Consider the following 25414-nt stretch of genomic DNA (forward strand, 5'->3'; position numbering starts at 1 on the left):
ATTAGGAACCCTAGATAATACCATAAAATTTTGCACACGTTAATTTTTTGATGAAAATCGAATATATAAAAAAAATCGCCATACCGAATTTTATAATGATCGGCCATAGCTCTCATAGTAGGCCAAATTTCGAAAAACACATTTAGGGCCATTATTACAACTTGCCGTTATAATTAAAGTTAACTTAAGGGTACCTTTTTCTATTGCTTAAAGTTACCTTTAACTATAAAGGCAAGTTGTAATAATGGCCCTAAATGTTATCCATATAAGTAATATGTATGCAAAATTTCGAAAATCAATTAAATACTCATAAATCTCTTTAAATTTGACTTTGGGGAATGAGGATTTTATTAAGGGATACTTTAAAAAAGGAACCCATTTCAGAGTTTAACTTACGGTTCAAATACTTGATCGGTGGTGTGTTCAGACTGAGATCTCAGCCTTGGGAACTGGTTGTGTGACCAGTGTTCTGTTATTCAGGCTTAGACCTCAGCTATGGAAAAGGCTGCGATCTGCCTGAAATTTCTTCGTACTTCTTCTAGACTCTTGTCTTGTCCTGGAATGTAGGACAGCTTTGAACGTAATGGCGAGACGTTTTAAAGTTCAACATTTTTGAGAACCGGGTCACCGAGGAGTAGAATTACACCTATACTTAATAGTAAAATGCAATGACCGCTTACTTTAGTTCATAGTTCAAAAACTAACTAATTGAAATAGAAGAGTTACCTACTCTTCTATTTCAATCGCTTTTTAGGTTTGAACTACCTATTTTTAGAAAAAAGAAACGTGTGCTTCCTTGATACATGAAATTTAAATATTTAAAAATAAACATGTAAGAGAGCTATATCCGGCTGTGCCGAATCTTATATACCCTTCACCAAATTATATTTTATTTTTTTCCAAAGTTGTTTTTTATTTAATTTTTTGTAAAAAAAAATTTTTCGAATTGTTATTTTAAATTTTTTTTTAAAAATTTTTTATAAAAAATTCAGGTTAAAAAATATTTTTTCCGATTTTGACCAATCGTTGGTCCAACTTACTATGGTCTTATATACGTCGTTGCCAAGGTCTTTGAAATATCTATCATTAGATATCCATATTGTCTATATTAATGACTTAGTAATCCAGATATAGGTCAGAAATCGAGGTTGTGCTGGTTTTTTCCTCATATCTCAGCTTTCAGTTGACCATTGATCGTAAGTTGGCAACGCTGTTTGCTGCGACCGTATATTCGAATTCGAATATTCAGTTAAAGAACATTGTAGAAAGTACACCACAGATGGCGTATGTATTAGAAAGCTCTAGAATATACGAGCTTTGACAGTTAAAGAGCAATCTATAGTGCAGATGGCACTGTTATAAATAGTGGCATAGGTTGCAGTCGTTAGTCAGTTTATCATAGAAGTTTTTCGAATACAATTTGCAAATTCACTTAATTGTGAATAAATTCGAAATGAATTAATCGATATTTATGATCGATATCTGATTAAATCTGAACAATTGTTTCAGGTCACAGTTTCAATATATATGTACATTAGGGTAACAGCCGATTTATTTATATTAATGAAAATTACATTAAAAAAATTTGTTGGATATTAACCCTGTATCTCCTTTGGGTTAAAATGACCCAAAAACTGTATTATCGCTAAAATTCGAAAAAAAATGCAAATTTTTCAGTTTTTGTAAAATTTTTCCAAATGCATTCGAAAGAATCGAAATGTGTACGCAATTGTACTGGATAATTTTCTTTAAATTTAGCAACACGAGATGGTGCCTTTAAAAACACTTTTTTCCATTCGAAATTAACAAAACTATATCTTCAAATTGAGATTTAATTTCTTCGGCTACTTGATGTAAACATGTTACATGAATAAGTTTTGAATAGAATACCTTTAGACTATTTGCAGCTATAAAAATATATCCAAAAGAAAATTAAATATGCAAAAAATGGAAAAAAATGCAAAATATATGCATTGGAAAGAAAAATATGCAAAATATGCATTTATAACAAAATATGCAACAACAAATCGATGCCATTTTGTTGCAAATTCTTCGGTTCGGAAAGATAAATTGTCAAAATTGATTTTGAATTACTGACTACAAACATGCATTTGCATAGAAATCCTTGCCCTGGTAATAACTAATCTAAATGAGCCAATGATTTGAACTAGTTCATTTAGTTCAAACAGTTGAATCGTTCTATTGATCTAGTTCGTTCATGAACTACCCAGGACTATCTGTTCACTCGATGTGAAACTACTTTTACACCCGTTGCCTTATTTAAGCAATTCATACATTCGAAACTGTTCGTTTACTATAAAATCGGGCCTCCACACAGTGTTTCATCATTTAACTTGATTTGGTATAGGTGACTGTGAAAATTTTAGCAGAAACGTAAAATTAAACAAATAGGGCGACAAAACAGTATTTGTTTCTTAATGGGGGTCTTAATATTATTAACAACAAAACACTAAAATTAAAAAAAAATAATTTTAGATTCTTATAAATTGTATATTCTTATCACTCTTTTAACTTTAAATTTTCCAAAATTATCCACTGAATATTTTTAATAAATATACATATTTTTAATATTTACCTCTTCCTGATCTATTTTGATTCACATGCCTTTCCTGTCTGCGTTGATTCGAGCAGAGCGATAGGAAATAGTTGCAACAAACACAACAAATAATAATAATTGGAAGTATCAAAACTATTCCAAATAATAGTAAATATGCCGCCACCGAATCCATTTATACGAAGAAGACAACAAAACTTGAACTTAACTGTTCTATGAATTTGTAAACAAAATTGTATATTTTTTTTTTTAACAAATTCAATAAGATTCATAAAATGTTTATTTGTTTGCCATTTTACTCTTGAGTTTTAATCTTTTTTGTTTATCAATATTCTAAGCATTTTAATTAAACTGATTAAGTTTAACTAAGTTTCTTTGAATTATAAAAGTATGTAGTGATAATATTTGTAAATCCAAAAGTTTTATTAATACCAGCTAAGACGAATGTAGAGTTTACACTATAACATTTTCAATTTTAATTTTATATTCAGAAAAGAACAATTTGAAAATGACATTTTTCATTTTAAATTCAGAAAAGAACAAAGGAATATTACATTTTCAGAAAGTAACAATTGAAAATGGAGTTTTCCATTTCAAATTCGGAAAACCTCAATTGAATTTAATATTCAGAATATAACATTTTAAAATAAGATTTTAGAAAATCAGTAAGTAATAAAATAAAAATAAAAATTGCATTTCCAATTTGTATTTTCTTAATTACTGTTGAAAATAATGTAGTTTCGTTGATTCAAAGTTATTGGAAATTTTCACTTATAAGTATTTCCTAAACTAAAATATCACATTTTTGTTCGTTAATGAATTGTTATTAATCATAATGCGTGATGGTATATTGACTTTGGTATTCCGTTTGTAACATTTCGAAATATTGTTCGTGTACCAAAAATTATATATATTCTGACTCATTATAAAATTCTAAGACAATCCACAGTGGGGCAGAATCAACATTTTTTGGAAATAAATCTGGCATTTCTAAACGGCTGGTCCGATCTGGATCAGAAAATCATATTTATTGATTTAAAACTAAAATTTGTATCAACATTTTAATATGATTGCAAATATTAAGAACAATTTGATCCACATTTATTCTGAACATTTTTTTTTTAGATAAGTGGCTCAAACTTGGTCTTACAAAATAAATTTCAAATCAATATCTGAATTACATTCAAAAATATGTCACTTTAAATCTCCGACCATCAAAATTATTGCAATTTTTTTTAGTTTTAGAAAATCAATTACATATCAATTAATGCAATAAAATCTTTATTTCTTAACAAACCTCAATGAAACTTTCAATGTTTTTTAAATTTGTCGTTCTAAATAAGAAAATGCAAAAAAAAACTTATCAAAAGGTCAAAGGGCATCCCGCACAATTGGATCGAAAATCCCAAAAATTATATTTTTTAAATGTTACTTATAGGGTCCACATTTCCTTTGGAGCTAGGAAAATACTTTGGGGATATATAGGGAACACATCAGGGTTTCCAAGGTTCCTTTCCTTTTTCTGATCCCAGCTTTGAGATTTTAGAACATGTGGCTCAAACTTGAAATTTTGATATAAAATGGGTTAAATTTCGAAGGGCGTAGGGGCGACATGTTCGAAAAATGTACCAAAATGTTCTCCATAAAGATACCTTAGAGAAAAACATGAAACTGTTATATGGTCTTGAGGAAAGTTTTTTTTTTAATAAAAAAAGACTCAAGTCACCTTTTCGCCCAAAAATCATCAAAAATCTACTATTTTTTTAATTTTTAAATTGAAAATCATTTATTTTTGCAACCATAATTGATATTGCTCTGAAATCTGTTGCCTATTATTGCTAATTTAGTTGTATATCTAAAAAAAATCGAGTCCATTCGCTCCAACAGTTTATTATTTATTAAAGCTATATTTTAAAAAAGCGGACCAAGGTATGGCAAAATTTGAAAATTGCAATTTTGAAATGTCTATAACTCGGAAATTATATATAACCAAGCGCTTTTCAAAAATATAAAAATCTTTGAAATCAGATGGGAAACCAATAAATGGCACATGTTTAAAAATTTTACATGTCGAAGGTACACTACTTTGGGCTCCCACAGCGCCTCCCCTGGAGTATTTGTAGGATCCATTTTAATAACTTAAACTCGATAGGACCAGACGTTTAGAAATGCCATATTTATTTCCAAAATGTTTTGATTCTGCCCCACTGTGCAATATAGCTATGTCCGTCCGTCCGTCTGTCTGTCTCTTGTTGGCACGATTGCGCCTCGAAAATTTTCCGTACAAAATTAGTTTTATACAAATCGATTATGAATAAGGCCATTTCGCTTTATCGTCGAAGCAGTTTATTATATGACTAACAATGAGCGACAGGAACTTTAAATATTCAAAATAACAGCAATACCTAAATAAGAGCGTTGTTTATTGGTTAAGTATGAATGAAGCATACCGAAATAACGCGGCGACAACGCGAGCTATTTGAAAATCTAATTTTGACAGTACTTCAGCCAATTTCACTATCGTCAGCAGAAGATGAAGAAACGGTCGTTATTGAAGATTTTGTTTATTTTCGGTACATACAAAGTTAAATTTTAAACTAAGTATTTGTCATTGTTGACACTCTTGTTTAGGAAAGATACTTTGCCTTAGCATTGGTCGGCAGAAAACGCTCGACGCTTTTATTTAGGTACAATTACAAACTTGCCTACTGTTGTAAAGATACCCTAAAAGGTGACAAAGCTTTTGATTATTACCTGTAGTACGTATAGGACAACGTATTAATGTCTTACATGCCACTAAAAGACAGAATGGCACTACAGCTGAGAGAGATATAATTAATAATATTTCCTCAAACTTCAGAGCCATTGTGTTAGAATTTGGTTTAATGAAACAGTCACAAATAAACTGATTTAAAAATTACCGTAATTTAGTTCATACCCTCAAAGTGTTTGAACGATAACCGTAAACATTATAGATTAAAACTAGAAAAATCAAAAACTGGCAAAAATCGAATTCATGAGAAGGTAATGCCATGTATTTTGTTAATGTACCACGTGTAGGCAGGATTGCCAGATTAATCGGTGTATTGACAATTTTTTACCTTAAAAAAAGCAAATTATCGATTTTTCTATAAACAATTTCGGGGTTTTGGCTTTATGAGAACACAATAAATTTTCTCAATCTCTGGTTATTTTTTATCGTGACAGTTCAATATTCTATTGAAAAATTAATCGAGTAAAATTTTATTGAAATACTCGTATAGGGTGATTTATTTAGAGGTCATCTTATTTTCGTAATGTGCGAGATACCAGTAGCAATACTGGAAAGAGTGATCGAAAAGTAAGAGATTGTACTTTTGTGTTATAATAAAGATTCCGAAATAAAAACTCTCTAAATTAATCACTCTTTTTATATACTTTGAATAGATATTTTCAAGTAAAATCTTTTAAATTTGTTAGATGCTGATAAAAGTTATCTGCTATCATGAAAAACGTGTGAAATTTGTGTTCCCATGAAATATTCATTTCCCTCAAAGGAAAAAATTGCTATCGTGATATCGTGATTCCCCTGAACTTTTCGTTCACAATAATTGATTTTGTTCGTAACAGCTGTTTATTGTTTAAAAAATTTCATCTAAAAAATTCACAACATGGGACATTTTTTAACGTGAACAAAGATTATGAACGTAAAATGGGAAAAGGGAATATATTTCATGTGAAATATTGATTCGCGATAGGGATGATGTTTAGGTATTCTGAAATACTTCAACAGTTTTCTAACTGAAACATAAAAAAACTAATTTTAAGTTCACAATTAAGGAGCAAACTGTGGCGATTCTATGCGTTTATTTTAGTACTGAATAATTTTTATATAATTCTTGTGTAAATTTGGATAGAAATAAAAATTCAAAAAACTCAAACTATTTTATCTTAAATATTTTAAAAAAGCATAAAATCATCATGTCAAATTAGAGTTTGTAAGTACGAGTATATGTATTTCGAATTATTTTTCACTTTCCCGTGAAAGTGCCGATTACGCCGATTAATTAAGAAAATTGTGCCGATTTTTCGTGAAAATTATCTGGTAGCCCTACCAGTATGTGTAAGAAGAGAGTAATTTTGTTGACGTTTTTTTCTAACTGACATTCTTCTCTCCTTCCTATCTATGTAATTTATTCTATGCGATTAGAAATAATGTGACCAACATTTGAGACTGAAGTTTAGGGCTATAGGAAAGAGTAAAATATTAAAAATATCTCAAACCATATGGCTGAAACAACAACAAAATTCATTGATTAACATGTATTTTGTTGTTGCATGAATTAGATTTTTGACAGCATACTTAGGTTTTTCTATCTTAGTAACGCTTCTATGTGCATAAGGGTGGCACCGTTTGTTTCCCCACTGAACTGGATAAATGGATACAAATTTCCTATTTTAATGTTTTTAAGATTGTTTTCGTATCTCTTGCATAGAAAATATACATATAAAATATTATTATCATGTGAAAGGTGTTTGAAATGCGTTTTCAATGGTGTATCTGAATTCTCGAGAAAGTCCAAAAATATTTGAAGTTTTGTAAATTAATTGGCAACAAGAGTTTTGAATTATTTAAGTAATTAGTAGGGTATTCAATCGATTAACTGTTAATCGCTTAACCGATTAATTTTGGTCGGTTAACTGTTCGAATAATTTAAAGTTGACGATTTTCAAATAACAATAAAACCGATTAATTTGTGTCGATTAACCGATTAATAGAAATTTCTTTTTTTGGCACTTTATACAGCCCTTTCCGTCCCCGCCTACACAAATGTGTAGGTGAATTTAACGTATAGAGACATTTATATTATTATTATGTGTTATTGCTCTTTCATTTTGTAATGTGGGCATTTCCTGGGGTCACGAACGTACGTTCGTACGCTTTTGATGTCCAAAGAATATAGAATATAGAAAAAGAAAAACTTTTCCTAGTATTTTTTTTGCGATTCGATAGCATTTTGGTAGCTCTATGTTTAGTGCAAAAGATGGATTCCATCGACTTTAAGTTTTCATAATGATAGTTATAAACATGTGGGAACTTTAGCTGACAGTAGTGAAATGTAAAAAATCTGCGAAATGGAACGGAATATTTAAAAGCGATTAATTTATTTTAAAAGTGTTATTAATGTAGGTCTCTATCCGGTATTTACACAATAAAATATCTCTATTGCTGTTTGTTTAAATGGCTAAGTACCAGTATCGAACGGACTGGTCGCGAACGTACGATTTTTCCATATGTTTTTTATTAGTATCACCATGCATTTTCCCATAAATATCTTCAAATTTCCTTAACAAACAAGTAAGAAAGTTTGGTCGGTCAAGCCCAACCATATAATACCCTACACTAAGTATAATTTTTCTTTTAAAAATTCAAGAATTTATATTCGTGAGTAATTTTCGAAGTGGGCCTTATATGGACCGATCGTAAATATCTTCAATAAAACACGATGATTATCAATATTTTATTTTTAGATCCTGGTTGGCTAATCGTAAGAAATGCCCATATGTTTTTGTGTGATTTACTTTAGTAATGTGATCAAAAAGTTCACTGAAATCCGCAAATTTTTAAATTGCTTGGACGAAAAGCGATAGAAATATAGTTTTAGGCACACAAATTTTATTTCTTAATTCGTGAACATTCCCTTTCTAGCAAACATTTTTTTTAAGTATAGTACGAAAACTGAAACTAAGGAATTTGGAAATGACCTTTTTTCGTGAATGTTCTCTAAAAGGAAATAATTTAAATTAAATCTATTCACTCTATAGTTTTATTTGTATAATATCTTTAGCTTTTTATTGGAAAAGGTTTCCTGTCCTAATAAACCAGTGAAATATGGATAGGTACTAGCTTATCCCCCAATAAGAAATTTCAGTGAATTTATCAATAAATAAAAAATAAATCTTACTAATTAGTTTAAGTGAATACGTTATAAACCTCATATAAATTCATCGAAACGGGTTTTTCAGTCTTTAGAAATTCCATCAACTTCAATTTAATTTGAATTTTTCGAAACCAATTTTTTCTCCGATAAGCCAATCACAATATGTATGTAAAAATAAGTATAATTTTGTAAGAATTCTATTTGGTATATGAAAAATTATAATTTCATTGGGTTATACAACAAACTTTTATGATTAACTAAGTTAATTGCAACATTTCACGGAAAAAACAATTATTTAATTGTAATGCTTTCTTTGTGATTAAAATGTTTATTGTTTTTGCTTGACTTTTGTTCGGCCAAATTTCAAATAATTACACTCTGCTACAAAATTACACTTTTTATCAGAACTTGAAAAGTAACCTAATGGGGGTTATAGGCCTAGGTAGGACATACTAAAACCGTTTTCAAAGATTTTAAAACACCCTCAAAATTTTGAGTTATTTTGAAAAAAACTGTTTTAGGGTTGTTGGTAGTACTTTAGTACCTCTAACTCACACATTTTAGACACTATGGATAGACAAAGATTTAAGCTTTCCTTTTATGTAGGCATAAAGTGTATATTTCAAGAAATTGTTTAAGTTTTCATAAAAAGTTTAAATTTTTTTTTCGTAATTTTTTCAAATTCAACAATAGTTATTTTAAATTTTTTCTATGAAAACCAATTTTTTTTGAACAGCGTTTTATTACTTATTAAAATTGGTTTATATTTGCAAAAGTTATTAATTATTAAATTTTTTGTATAGTTTTTTGTTTTCTTTTTATACCCTACACCTTCGTGAGAAGGGTATACATATATAAGTTTGTCATTCCGTTTGTAATTTCTACATTTTTTATTTCCGACCCTATAAAGTATATATATTCTGGATCCTTATAGATAGCGGAGTCGATTAAGCCATGTCCGTCTGTCTGTCTGTTGAAATCAATTTTCTGAAGACCCCAGATATCTTCGGGATCCAAATCTTCAATAATTCTGTCAGACATGCTATATAAAAACAGGAAAATCGGTGCACAAATGGCTGAGATATGAGGAAAAAACCAAGACAACCTCGATTTTTGACCTATATCTGGATTTCTAAGACATTAATATAGACAATATGGATATCTAATGATAGATATTTCAATGACATTTGCAACGACGTATATAAGACCATAGTTAGTTGGACCTACAATGGGTCAAAATCGGAAAAAAAATGTTTAACCCGAATTTTTTTCCACAAAAAAAAAATTTAAAAAACAAAAAAAAAATTTTTAAAATTTAAAATAACAATCGAAAAAAAAATTTTCCAAAAAATGAAAAGACAACTGAAAAAAATTAATTTTTTTTACCGAAAAATATTTAAAATTTTTAAGTATAATTTGGTGAAGGGTATATAAGATTCGGCACAGCCGAATATAGCACTCTTACTTGTTTTCATTCATATGCGCTGGGGGAGAAAATACTAAAAAACGTATTAATGAAAAGTTGAATAACTTTTACAGTTTTCATCCGATTTGAAAAAATAAAACCATGTCTCGTTAAGAACTAAATTTTCTTTATACATTGATACACATTTTTATAAGCTTTCATATCAAAATCATCAATGAAAAGCGACTAAAATTAAAAAAGTTGATACATTTTGTTTTGTTTTCAGATATTCTTAACAAAAACAATACCCATAACTTTTAACATTTGTATGTATCAATAAATGCATGTAATTATAAAGCGTAATCAGTTTTCTTTACAAACATGTTACACAATTAAAAATCGGACAAAAACTGACTGAGTTATAGGTCGATAAGTTGACGAACATCACTGAAAACGGTTTTTTTAGAATAACTTCTGAATTTGAAGGTGTTTCTGAAATTTTTCGGCACAATTTGTAATGTACTCAACAAGACCTATAACCCACGCTAGGTCGTTTTCCAAGTTTTTTTCCATCGTAGCACCGTGTTATTTATGAATTATTCTTTGCTCTGAGGATTCAAAATTATTTATTTTATTAAATTGTTTGATTTATCTAATAATTTATTAATCAGGATATTAGATTAATCTATACATCCCTTAATAAAACATTTTTTTTTAAATAGTACTTCAAAATTTAGAAAAATTTAAATTATATTAAAACTCATTGAAGCTAGGACAAAAATGTTTAGAAGCGGTATCTTAGAATGAAATAAACTTTCAGTTTAGTTGAGAACATTCCAAAATATTTTGGGACCACCCTAATGTACATACATACATATTTTAAACCATAGAATAAACACATAGAACGGAAGGAGAGAGTAATATATATTGAAAAATTACTCTCTTTTCACACATACGGGTGATACAATAACAAAATACATGAATTAGGTTTTTGACAACAGACTTAGGTTTTTGGCTCTCAGTTACCTACCTAGTTATTGCCTATGTTTTAAACTATGTTAGTGGGGGTTTTCAGTTGTGTTAAAAAGTCCCCTTTTTATAAAGATAAACTCAATTGGTCGCGTTATGTATTGATAAAATAAACCTGAAGATAAGCAATTGTTCATTGTTTAATCGTCAATGAAAATACAGCAAAACCTTGATAATCCGGACATAAGTTTTCATTACATTCTGTACTCTATAATCCAGATTGCTTGCATCTTTATAACTTTTTAAACTGGATTTCATACAAACTTTGGAAATAAGTTTTAACAATTCTCGACAAACAACATTGACTAATTTACCAAGCAATTATTTGATAATCCGGATTAGGATCAAGGTTTTACTGTAATAACATTTGTTATAAATAAATTCCTTAAAAAGTTTGATTCATAAAACTGTATAAAATAACTATAGCTCACAATGAATCCAAAGAATGCTGAAGCTACGAGTATTTTTACAAACGTAAAATAGTAATAGTAAAACAGTAGTAGCAGCAAATATTAACACCAATGGAAGAAGCATTTGTTGATTTTATAGAACGATTTTAAAAACACAATTATTAACCTTTCAATAACTTTTCTACACTGAAATCAAACCTTATGTGATTAGACATTTTTGATATTTATTCGATGACAATATGTCTCTGATAACAAAACGTTGCACAGTGGCGACGATCAGAAAAAATGTGTAATAAATCTGAAACTTGTAAACTACTGGCTCTATAGCAAAATGATGTATGAACGAATTGAAGAGGAGGACATAGGCTTTAAGAAACGGAATTTGTGAGCACCTATTTACAAGCTGTAATAAGTTTTCCTAACCACAGGGTGGTTCCAATTTCCTTTTCTTAATGCCTATGGCCTCATCTACGATTTATTTAATATCATTTTGCAACCGGACTACTACTTTAGAAGATTCAGATTTTTTTACCAATTTGTTATAAACGACCCCACTGTATGGTGACAGGGTACAATTATTATTAGACGAATTGATTCAATAATTTGATAGGAATTATTATTAAAAGAATAAAAAATATAGTAATGAATAGCAATACGTTTTTAAAATACTCAAAGAGAAATATACTTTTGTTCAATTTTATCTCGATAAATTCTGAATTAAGGAGTTAAAATTTTAATAAAAATAAGGACCATTTTATCCAGAATACCAAACATTAAACAAGGTAAATTTTAATTTGAGTTGGGAATATCCACTCCTTGCTTTGATCTACCCTATGTAGATTAGGATGGTTCTTATTTTGCACTTTGTGGATGTTCGATGCCTAAGGTATATTATGGGTTAGGGACCGATTTGAAGGAATTTAAGTTTTTAATCACAAATTTTTTTAAAGGTTTTTTTACGCGAATTTCAAATCGGTGTCACAGTTAAAATCCTCATTTAGTGTTTATTAATTGTTTAAAAGTCCTATATTTGATATAATTTTTTCAAATTTTCTTTTCATTATATAATGATCATTACCTGGATCTTCTTGATTACACACAAAAATGAGACAAAATATCACCAGGGCAATAAATATTATTAATAATGTTACAATAATGGCAAGTGGCATATTTTGTCTTTAATATTTAATAAAATTTGTTGAATTCTTTGTGAAAACTGACATTACCCTTTTAATAATTTGGCTACACTAAAATAAAATCGTCGTCTTATCGACAACACTATACGATTAGCAATGTACTTGTTTTTCATATTATGACATTAATATCTGTGATAACAAAATGATTGAAGGGGACATTTTTTATTAAACAAAATTATAAAGAATTTGTATTAAAATAATTGCAAATACCTGTATAACTTCTGTTTTTTACTTTACATCGATTTAGAAGATAGAAAAGCAGAATTGCTAAAATAATTAAAACTAATGCTATAACAAGTCCAGCTGGCAGCATTTTCCGCAAAATAATAATAAACCAGTATTAACCTTTCAACAATTCTTCTATATAAAATAAATATTTAAGTTACACGCCCGCCTTATTGACAACACAGTGCGATTGTGCGAATATTCTTTAATTTATTCGATAACAATATGTTAGTGATAACAATATCTTGTTTTGTACTCACTAATTGTTATCGCTAGGAGAGAAATTGTTGGAGAGCAACAAGAGAGCATTTTGGCCAGGGCTGGAAAAGCTAACACAATTGTATTTTTGTTTACGTTGGAACGGTAAATAATCTAACGATATTTGAGGTTCAAAAATATCTTAGTTCTACCATGACTCATTGGATTCTCTCAGACAATTTGCAGTAGTTTTAGTACCTAAAGTAAATACACGTTCTTATAGATTCTGAATCACTTGCTTATATAAAACAAGTAAGAGAGCTATATTCGGCTGTGCCGAATTTTATATACCCTTCACTGAATTATACTTCAAAATAAAAATATTTTTAGGTAAACAAAATTTATTCTTTTTTGCAGTTTTTTAATTTTCTGGTGAAAAAAAATCGGGTTAAAAAATAATTTTTTCCGATTTTGACCCATTGTAGGTCCAACTTACTAAGGTTTTATATACGTCATTGCAAAGATCTTTGAAATATCTATCATTAGATATCAATATTCTCTATATTAATGACTTAGTAATCCAGATATAGGTCAAAAATCGAGGTTGTCCTGGTTTTTTTCTCATTTGTGGACCGATTTTGCTGATTTTAATTAGCAAACTTCTCGAAAGCATGTCTGACAGAATTATTCAAGATTTGGATCCCGAAGATATCTGGGGTCTTCAGAAAATTGATTTCAACAAACAGACAGACGGACCGGTTGACGGACATGGCTTAATCAACTCCGCTATCTATAAGGATCCAGAATATATATACTTTATAGGTTCGGAAATGAAAAATGTAGAAATTACAAACGGAATGACTAACTTGTATACACCCTTCTCTCGAAGGTGGAGGGTATAATAAGTATGTTCATGTAGATAGTGTTAATCAAACGTTTTTGATAAAACTGTAGACAAGGGTGGCCTCGTTTACACGGAGCCGAAATATATAGCCGATATTTCCAACTTAAATGTGAGTTTAGCTTCATTTTTGGACACTCTAGTCAATGGTCATGTTTAAGCTGAGCATGATATGAATCAAAATGATGTTAGTGTTTGACCGGTACAGTTTAAGGATCTTTGTGGGGTCGATAACAGGTCATTGTTCTATGTGGTATAGAATTGGTAGATCAGACAATGTTAGAAAAAGAGAAAAACTTTAAAATCAACTTTTTCTTACAAACATTGAAAGGAATGGTATTTTAAAAATATTGTTACGAAATTGTACTTGAATTCAAATATAACGATTTTAACGGCTGATTTAAAGTTGCATAATGCTTTCAAATAGCAGTGCCTCTCAAACTGTAACATATCCGTGGGCATTATTAACATTGAATAAAAGCTTTCAGTTGATCATTGATCGTAAGTATGGCAACGCTGAATGTTTGCTGCGACTCGTATATTCGAATTCGAATATTCAGTTTTGACAGTTAAAGAACATTGTAGAAAGTTCACCACAGATGGTGTATGTACATTTTGTTTTTTTAATTTTTTGAAATTTCCTTTTTTTATTTACATTCATTGAAAAATATTTTCAATAATTTTATATGTTGGAAAAAGTTTTGAAGTTTTTTTTAAATAAAAACAAAAGTTCTATTTTAAAATAAAGTCGACTTTAACAAAAATTAACTTTAAAAATAGTTAGGGTGATTCATTTTATTTGATTTAATTTATTTTTTGAACTCCTCTATTTTTTTATGAATTTCCTCTAATAGAAATTCATAAAACAATAATAATCTAAAATAACTTATCTAAAAGAAACTACGCAAAAGAGCTACGATCCGTTTTAAAAATATTAATCAATTGGGGGTTTTGCTACTAACATTTAGCGAATACTCGATCTGGTTTGCTTCACAAACTATAGTTTTGTGTCAAATTCTTCTTTCCCATTGACGCTATGTAGGAGATTGACATTTTAGAGTTTGCCGGTTTATTTTAAAAATTTTAGTAATGTTTATAGTATTGTTTACTGTTCTCACTTTTTAAGATAATTTTTGAAAACATAATTAATTACCTCTTCTTCTGCGTTCACTAACATGCAAACCTGTTACACGTTGTTGCCTTCGATTCTGATACGAATTGCTCCCATTATTCTTAGTCCAAAAGAATATGCGAATCCCACTATAGATCATTATTAATAAGGGAAGCAACAGAAAGAAAACCATAAATAAGAATATTTCAAACATTATTTCACGAAAATTCCAGAAAATACACCGAACAAATGAATTTTTTAACAACTGGTGTAAACAAATTTTAGTATAAACTAAATAAGTACGAGTAAATAAATAAATTAAACAATTTGGAATATGAGTTTGTAGAAACTTTTTTAAAGAAATAAAGCATTTTATCGATGTTATTGAGCAGTAAAATCATAAAATATTTATAATTTGTTTTGTGAACAACAATAATAATATACGATTTAGATGATACGGACACAAACAGCCAGAGATTAAAAGTAATTGATTCTTTAAGAAAGTCGTTTTTGTAAATGTTAAACTGAAAAATTTTATAAAATCTCTAATTGCGAGATGAAATTTAAAAAAAAAAGTAAGATAACTTTTATAATCAACTTAAGTAAAATATTCAAAATTAATCAAGATTTTAAAATATTTCTTTAAGTGACTGTTTACTCTGACTCAAGTTAGTAGCTCTCCGAAGACCCCGAAAGATGAAAAGCAGCATAGTTATGCAACTAATCGCACGGGACTGTATAATCGTGCGGTACACTGCACGATAGTCTAAGGATTGCGGATTCGATGCCCACTGGGCGTTTCTGGTTCGATAAATATTAGGTCTAAAGAACCTTATAAAGCTCGCCATACATACGCTTCTCTTTGCCGAGTTTGGTAGTCATCGCATATATCCAAAAATCACAAAATCCGAATATTTAATACAAGCGTAAAATGGTATTGCTTTACGGATGTGAAACCTGGAAGGTTACAAATTCAATCTCCAAAAGAATACAAGTATATGTGAACAAATGTTTAAGGCGAATCCTGAAAATATTCTGGCCGCGGCGTATAACTAACCAAGATCTGCAGCAAAGGTGCAACTAGAAGAAACTAGAAGAAAAGATGCCAGCAGAAACGGAAATACGTCGAAGAAAATGGCAGTGGATTGGTCACACCCTTAGAAGAGACAACGCGGATATAGCCAAATCATGTTTGCAGTGGAATCCCCAGGGACGTAGGAATCGTAGTCGTCCAAGAATAACCTGGCGAAGATCGGTAGAATAGGAGATTAGAAGGAAGGGGTTCTTATGGGCACAACTCAGACATCTTGCACAAGATAGGATAAGATTTAGAAGTTTTATTCAAACATTTTAGAATTATTTTTGTTCCATATTGAATATTATCAAACATTATTGCTACACGCAGAGAAAAAATATAGTTGTCCATGGTTACTGTAACCATTTAAATAGTGTTACAAGTTTTTTAACAATATTATAGTCACAGTAACTATTTACATGATTGTGGTAACCATAATATGGTTTCTAGAAATATGTATATTTATTTATATTAATGAATATTACATTAAACAAAATTTTTTGGAAATAACCCTGTATCTCCTTTGGGTCAAAATTAGCTAAAAACTGTATTATCGCCAAAATTCGAAAAAAATGCAAATTTTTCAATTTTTGAAAAAATTTGGCTAATAAATTAATACTTTTGCAATTGAATGAATAAGAATCGAAATATGTGCGTAATTATCGTTGTAATGAGATATAAATGACAAAATTTGGTTAAAAAATGTTAAAGTTATTACAAATTCACCAGACCATTAACGTATTTCAGGCCACTTGAACAAAAAATTTAGGAAAAAAATAACATATTTCGAGAAAAATTAAAATAAAATCTAATTTTTATTTAAAACTAGCTGATCCGGCAAACGTTGTTCTGCCATACAAATTATTTCTAGTGAATATTTTGGTTGTTAAAGAAAAAATAACGAATGTATTCTAAGTGAATTTGGCATTATAGGCATTTTGATGCCAAATAAAGAGAAATACAAACAAAATTTTTTGGCGAAAAATATTTATCCTAATGTCCTAGCGGTATGAAATATAATAATATAATAAAAATAGGTAAATATTGATATTTGGATATTGCTCATACAAAATACTAAAATCTCGGCTAAAAAACGGGAGGGTGAGGGTTGGTTGATGAAAATTTGGGGTTATAGGAATTTTTAATGCCAAATAAATAAAATGCAAAAAAAGCTTTTGGTCAAAAAATTTTAAAAATAAATTCTGGATAGGGTCACCCTAATGACCTAGCGGTATGAAATATACTTTACGACCTATTCTCATGCCTACCAAACATACATACAAAATTTCATAAAAATCGGTTGAGCCGTTTCGGAGGAGTTCAAACACTAACATTGTGACACGAGATTTTTATATATTAAGAAAGAAGATATATCCATATTTACTTGTGTATGAGTTTTTGTTTTCGTAGTATACCGTTAACATATTCGCAGGTATGGCCAAAAAAATATTTTTTTTAACGGCTGTCAAATCTCCATTTTCAAATTATTAAAAATTTTGTTAAACAAATTTCAGAATTTTTTTATCATCACATTGGGATTTATTGAGATCAAAATAGGAAATAAAAATATGGAAAAATTATGTCAATACCTCTTACAGTTTTTCCGTACCTGCGATTTAAATTTTGCGATTTTCAAGAAAAACTAATTTTTTGTCCATATTTTGGCGAATGAGCCCAATTTCCTTACTGTTATACATTTTAAGTAAAACTTATTCATAATATTATAATCCTGGTAATTTTAAATATGGTCTGAAAGTTTTACTAAAATCGGAAAACGTTAACCTTTAAATCGTGAAGGTCAAAGGTCAAATTTTTCAATATTTGGAATTTCTAATGAAAAGATAGCGAAATGTTATATAGTTTTGGGCCGATTTTAATGAAACTTGACATAATTTTTTCATATTTTTATTCCCTATTTTGATCTCAACAAATCACAATGTGATGATCAAAAAATTCTGAAATTTGTTTAACAAAATTTTTAATAATTTGAAAATGGAGATTCGAAACGGCCGTTAAAGAAATATTTTTTTTTGGCCATACCTGCGAATAGGTTAACGGTATCCTACGAAGACAAAAACTCATACGCAAGTAACTACGGATATATTTTAAATAAAAATTAGCTTTTGTTTTAATTTTTCTCGAAATATGTTAATTTTTTCCCTAAATTTTTTTGTTTAAGTGGCCTGAAACACGTTAATGGTCTGGCGAATTTGTAATAACTTTAACATTTTTTTTTACCAAATTTTGTCATTTATATCTCATTACAGCGATAATTACGTACATATTACGATTCTTTTCCTGTCAATTGCGAAAGTATTAATTTATTAGCAACATTTTTTCAAAAACTGAAAAATTTGCATTTTTTTTCGCAATTTTGCGATAATACAGTTTTTGGGTTATTTTGACCCTGGAGGCCTAGTGTCACAATATTCCACCCGGCACTCTTTGAAATCTAAAAAAAAATCAGCTGTCACTCTAATGAAGAAATCGTCCATTAAAAGATATAATTTGAGAACTGGTTCAACATATTTAGATAATTTTTGTCATAATATTACTGACACTTTTTTCAATGCCAAATATTTCTGATCAATTGCTGAAATAATTGATTCCGAGCAAAACTTACTACTCTTGTAATTTTTGCTTTTTTTTTTTGCTTTACAAATAATAGATCCTACTTTATGAAATTTCTATTAAAACAAATTAGATGGGTTTGCACTCAGTATTGGGCTTTATTTTTATTGCTTGGTATCACCAATGTTCGTTGTGGCAACTGAATTTGTCGCCAATCGAATTTTGTCGGCTGCGTGCACTATCTCTTAATTCGATTGAAATAACTGAATTATATAGTACACGTAACTGTATTCAACAAATATTTAAAATATAAAGAAACACAAAATGTGATTTAATATATAGTAGGTACATTATAACTCGACAGCACATTCCAGATTTCCATACATAAACGATGAAGTGAACCATAGACCAAGACAAATAATTTTGTTCAACCATGACTGAAAACAGAATTTCTTATGCATGAGAAGGATTGGTTTTAAATAATGTCCGGATGTTTAGGGTTTGAGTTATCCTTCGTTATGATCTTGAGTGTAGGTATTTCTGGGGAATTACCATTCATCTTTGATTCCTTTACACCTAAAACAATATTAAAATGTCTTTAATGAAATCGTGAGAAATATTCTTCTACAAAATACGTACATATGTATATAACGTATTTTGTATCCAGCTAGCAGTTAAAATAATTATGAAACTTACCTTACCCTTGTATTAATTATTTAAATCGACTATTCTGATTTTTATTTTCTTTTAAATAAATAATATTGTATTTCAGAATTTCGTTTAATATTTATTTTGAACAAATGTCATAACAATATACCATTTATTATTTTGTATCGATTGAGAACACCGAATTTGGTTTTCTTATATCTTAATCGAATTTTTTAATCACAACCATTAATATTGTTAATTTAATTCGATTGTCAATTCCGAATCAATTGAATAAAGCTTAGTAGAGACACAAAGCGGTTAAATATTTTATTTTACAGTTGCTAGAACCTTAATTCAATTACAATTATGATTTTTCAATTCTAAACATAGAAAAAATGTGCTGATGCAGGAGACCTTAATTATATGCTGCTATATGTTCTAAGATTTTGAGCATTACTTTATTTTAGAAATAGTACCTTAACATGTTTCGGACTGTTTATTTGCTGTAGCACAGTGCTATATTTATGACCGATCATACCATTCTTATTCGTGGTAATTAAACCACAATCGAATAAATTACAACTTTGGAAGTAGATGTTGGTCTATTATTAAAATATAAAGGCTTAACCAAGGCGTATTTAACAAGGTGACAGCAGTGGCGACTTGAAATAAATACAGGCGAATTCACTTATTATGCATTAAACACATTCAAGACAGCAGGCTACCAACTTCAATCTGTCAAAAATAAAATGCACACGTTTATATGGAGACCATTATTTTAACGACAGCACAGCTACACGGCCACACGACTACTCATGCCGATGTAGCCGAATTAGGCTAATTTCTATTTTTGTCAACTACAAAGCAGAAATAGTGTTGCTAATATAATAAAAAAAATGTAAATCAAATTAGTGCTTAAAAAAATATATTTTTTTTCCTTAATTAAGAGAAGTTTCTGATAACCATATTGAAATAAATTAATAACAGGTACATAATTAATTATAACCATATATATATTTTTACTCAAAATAATTGTTTCAGTCTTAATTACTTTGGAATTTTATACGGTTATTTTTTATTAAAGTGGCACCACTGAATTATTAATCAGCTGTTTACTTTGTAGCTGTCGTCTTTAAAATAATTCAGTAGCTGCCACACGACTACAACTGTAACCAGCAGAATTTGTGTTCGTGTAGTCGTGTAGCCTGTTGTCTTGAATGTGTTTAATGTATTATAGAGTTTGACATACGGGCGGATATTTTTTATATGTGTAGTTTGACATTTGTGCGTGCTATTTCTATAATCAGCTGTGCTGCCGATGGCACCTTATTAAAAGCACCTTGGGCTTAACAATAATATGCATACACTGGATTCAGTTAGCTCAAGGCGAAGTTATATAAGGTGGAGTCAATCAAACAGCTGATTACTTTTTTTTCGCTTTTTGGTTCTAACAGCTGTCAAAGCTTGTTTTATATTTAAATATCTACATATTCTAAGCTTACTAACAAGCCCTCACTATTCAATTATCTACAATATATTAACATTTAATACATTTTTGTTTTTTTACATTTGTTATAACCAATTGTTGTTTTTGTAGAACTGCCACCACCAGCTTAAGTTGCCCACACACGGGTGATTTGTTCATGTTCTACTTGTTAATGGGGCTGTGCGCGCACAAAATCACAAGTAATTGAAAATTTTCTATCACAAATCAGGCGAACAAATCATTCCGTGTGTGTCCAGCTTAAGCAAAGTACGAAACCACAAAGTATACAGAGGTGTCACGAGATAGAAAATAATCTAGTTTTCTATTTGTCTCTTTCCCTATGAACTGCCCTTTTCATTTTGTTTTGGTTTTATTTTTCCGTCGAAGTCGCGGACGACCCAACGCGAATTTATAGGTGACGACAGAACTACAACAAATACAAAATGTACAAAAACAACAGGTACTTTAGTTTTGTTAAAAGTTAATTGAACTGTCAAAGTTACCTGTTGTTGTTTTTGCTTTTGGGTTTGTTGTATTTTTCGCCACAACAAACAGAAATGAATTGACAGTTCAATTATCTAAACAAGTGAAGAAAAAAGCAATCAGCTGTTCTTCTGAGGTCATCTTCTATTAATCAGCCTTGTTTGGGCCTTTACTAAGTAAACTTTACTTTGATATAACAATTTAAAAAACAAAAGAGAACATGAACTGTTATCATATTCTCTCTTGATCAATAAATACTCTCATATATACATACCATTTGCAATAACTCCCTCTTCCATTTCTTGTTGACGTTGAGCTCTTTTCTTTTCCCGAATCCAATCGCAAAAACACGTACACAATAGAAATAATAAGGGAAGTAGTAAAAAATTCGAATATTGTAAATAATGTGAATTTCTTTCCATTTTAGTTAATTTGAATAGAGACGAGTGAGTACGTATTCTTATGAGTTTATTCCGTATTATGTTGACATCGGAGTAACATAAATATGAGAACTGATTGTTATTAACGAAAACTCACACAAAACTTATTAAATTATTGTTTTGTTTGATTACAACCAATCTGATAAAACCTGAATATTAGTCATACATAGATTATAGTACATTTTACTCTGAAACTTGAAATCTTTGCCATTTAGATTATGGCTTTATTATGGGCCATACTTTTTAATCTTTGAGGGAATTTTTTGTTGCAAAGTGTGGGCTCTTCCACACTTAAACAAATTAAGGTTTAGCATGTGATTAATTAATTTTAATAACATTAAAAAATAGCAATTTCATCATGATTTTATCATTTGTTAGAAATCGAAAATATTTACTAGTGCATACCATGTATTTATAATCACAACTTTCATTAACAACTAAACTAAATACGGAAATACATAAATTCCTAACTCACAAATACACTTAATTGTGTTTAATCTAAATTAATTAAATACCAGTGTAAATAATAAATAATTTTCAAACTTTAATAACGTTTTAATTATAAAATTATGTTTAGAACTAATTCAGTTTATCGTTTGTTTGTTTTATTTTTTTGGTTATACATAATTTGTTAAAGTAAAAGTTCAATTTGTCTGTAATTAATTGAGTGACTACTGTTTGAAATTTAAAGATTAAGGTCAATATAATAAAACACGCAAAATTTTAAATATCAAAGTTACAATTTAATCATATTAAATCGCAATCAAATAAATAAACATGATTTGTTAAAATTGTTAAATATTGAAAATAGGAGTGTTATAATCGGCAGAGTCGACTGTTATGTTTACTTCGTTTAAAGTACATATTTTTAATAACTAAAATGTTTGTAAAAACAACCTATAAACAGAGCTGGTTTGGCATAACCCTGGGATTCGGAATTTTAAAAATTAAACATTTTCTAAATATCTGTTCTAAAAGCTTTTAGAATTTTGAATTCCTTTAATTAATTTATTTATTTGCAACATTTCTAATTAATTAGTGTAATATTTAAAAAAATTAGACTATTTTTTCTATATTCCTGGATTTTTAAAATCGGGATTGCTAGCTCTAGTTCTAATAACACTGTACAACACCAAAAATAATTACAAGGTCAGACCAATAAATTTTAATAGAGGAAAAACAAAAAAAGACACGTATCGGCGTTTTGAAAGTTAACATCTGAATTTCATTTGAGGGGCGGGGGGGGGGTTTTAAAGTTTCCCAACTCGGACACATTCTTATTGTTAGTCGGCATAAGAAACCATGTGATCTAAAATGTAAGGATCACATGATTTCTTATGGTATAAAATGTGTTCAGAAAATTTATGTTAAATGTTACGGAGAACATTTTTGTAGAATATGTTTTACTATAAGGCCCTGAATACACCAAAACGGAAAGTTCTTTGCGCATGTCAAATTTCATTCATATTGGACTAAGGGTTTAGAAGTTACAGATTTATTTCCCTCTATTTTTTTTCCTATACCACTGAGCGGCGCTATGTGCACTAACGGCTCATGTTACATTGGACATTCTGCAAGAGCGATTTGAGATCATGGTCATCTCATACGATTGGGGTTTTCTTAAATATCAGGACTATGCGAATAAGCCACAAACCACAGAGGCCCTCAAAGCCAACATAACCCATGCCATCCGTCAAATTCAGCTTAATTTATGTGCCAGAGTCATAGAAAATTGGACATTTGTACATGCGCAAATGTTGTCGAGTTTAAGTTTTGAATTTTGACCACATGTTGGTAGGCAAACATACTTTCTATTTTAGGTAAATTCTCTGCGAGTTGTTAAGTTTTTTTCTTAGCAAAAAATCGCCTTTTTAAATTCAAATGCATATAACTTTGTAGTCAGTCAATATTTTTAAACAGCTTTTTTATACCCTTCACCTTCGTGAGAAGGGTATATATAAGTTTGTCATTCCGTTTGTAATTTCTACATTTTTCATTTCCGACCCTATAAAGTATATATATTCTGGATCCTTATAGATAGCGGAGTTGATTAAGCCATGTCCGTCTGTCTGTCCGTCTGTCTGTTGAAATCAATTTTCTGAAGACCCCAGATATCTTCGGGATCCAAATCTTCAATAATTCTGTCAGACATGCTTTCGAGAAGTTTGCTATTTAAAATCAGCAAAATCGGTCCATAAATAACGGAGATATGAGCAAAAAACCGGGACAGCCTCGATTTTTGACCTATTTTTGATCTACAGTGGTGGCCAGGAATTTAAGACAAAAATTGTTTGCTAAATTCCATGTAATTGTCAATTATTTTTTCAAATATTTCCACAAATATGTATGCATGAGGACTGTTTTAACACACAAGTGTGTTTTATTCGACTGTGTCAATTCATACATATTCACCATGAACACATAATATTTTTCTACAACTTGACCAAAAAAATTTTTTTTTAAATAAACATATTTTCTCACATTTATATCCTTATATTTTTATTATTATAAAATATTCGGACCAAATTTCGTATTTTTTCGGTCATATCATGTTATTAACAGCGGATGTTCGCTGAGGTGGGTCAACATATTTCCACATATCTTTGTCCATATATGTTTTACCGATTTTTCCAAACATTTTTCACAAACTGGAAACATTAATAATAAATTTCATACCCTTAGAGGTCCTTTTATTTTGGCTCTATCGCACTTAAAATTCAGTTGATGAAAAAAATTCAAGTATTTGTCTTAAATTGGTGGCCACCACTGTATATCTGGATTACTAAGTCATTAATATAGACAATATGGATATCTAATGATAGATATTTCAAAGTCCATTGCAACGATGTAGATAAGGCTATAGTAAGTTGGACCTACAATGGGTCAAAATCGGGAAAAATATTTTTTAAACAGAATTTTTTTTTCATCAAAAAATTTTTTTTGTCATACATTTTTTTTCCAAAAAAAAAAATTTTAAAAACTAAAAAAAGAATTTAAAAAAAAAAATTTGGAAAAAACTTTTTTTAAAAAAAATTAAAAAAAAATTTTGAAAAACATTTAAAAAAAAATAAATTTTGTTTACCTAAAAATATTTAAAAAAATTTTTTTTCAAGTATAATTTGGTGAAGGGTATATAAGATTTGGCACAGCCGAATATAGCGCTCTTACTTGTTTTTATTTGAAACTAGTTGACAGCCCCGACTTCGCCCGGTAGCATTTACTAATGTTATGCCCGTAATTTCAACAAATTGATATCTATCAGTGCTTAGTTACTCATGGAGTAAAGATATTTGGTAATTTTTACCCGTAGATATTGATTTGAAATTAATGCCAAGTTACCTTTTAGGTAACTTTATCTGCTGGTTATTTTACACCGTAGATATCTACTTGTTAAAATTACGGGCATTAGTTCGTCAAGTTTCTCCAACCCTGCCTGTTCATATTTATTTGCAAATAAAATATCTAAATTTGTACTGCACACTTTAGGGGCTTCTTTCTTTCTTACAAACCATCTCATGAAAATTTCGAATCGAATAAAAAAAATCAGCCAAATCTCTCCAGCCGTTCTCACGTGATGACATTACAATGTAATTAATTGTAATGTAAATGTAATTAATTACATGTATGTAATGATTACATACATGGACCATTTCATTTTTATATATATAGATATACATTTGTTGTTACTAACAACTTGTTAGTCCAATAAAGGTAATTATTTGGATACGCAGTTATCAAAA

At 29.4% G+C, this 25414-nt stretch overlaps 1 protein-coding gene across 8 annotated transcripts in view; it reads right to left on the reverse strand.

Annotated features, from left to right (window-relative positions):
- The window catches only part of LOC135960936 (uncharacterized), an 87289-nt gene that overhangs the window by 35996 nt on the left and 25879 nt on the right, over window positions 1-25414 (reverse strand). Inside the window, exon 1 of one of the 8 annotated variants that reach the window (XM_065512348.1) lies at window positions 21509-21657. The exons of 3 other annotated variants lie outside the window; for them this stretch is intronic. In XM_065512348.1, the coding sequence (XP_065368420.1) occupies window positions 21509-21656 (148 nt within the window). In that variant the 5' untranslated portion in view covers window position 21657. Of the gene's footprint in view, window positions 1-11361; window positions 11480-12418; window positions 12546-12746; window positions 12865-15013; window positions 15147-21508; window positions 21658-25414 lie in introns of those variants that run through there. 4 more of the 8 variants (XM_065512343.1, XM_065512355.1, XM_065512356.1 and 1 more) reach the window with 4 other exon arrangements.

This window comes from Calliphora vicina, chromosome 5 (assembly GCF_958450345.1).
Source record: "Calliphora vicina chromosome 5, idCalVici1.1, whole genome shotgun sequence".
NCBI lineage: Eukaryota > Metazoa > Arthropoda > Insecta > Diptera > Calliphoridae > Calliphora > Calliphora vicina.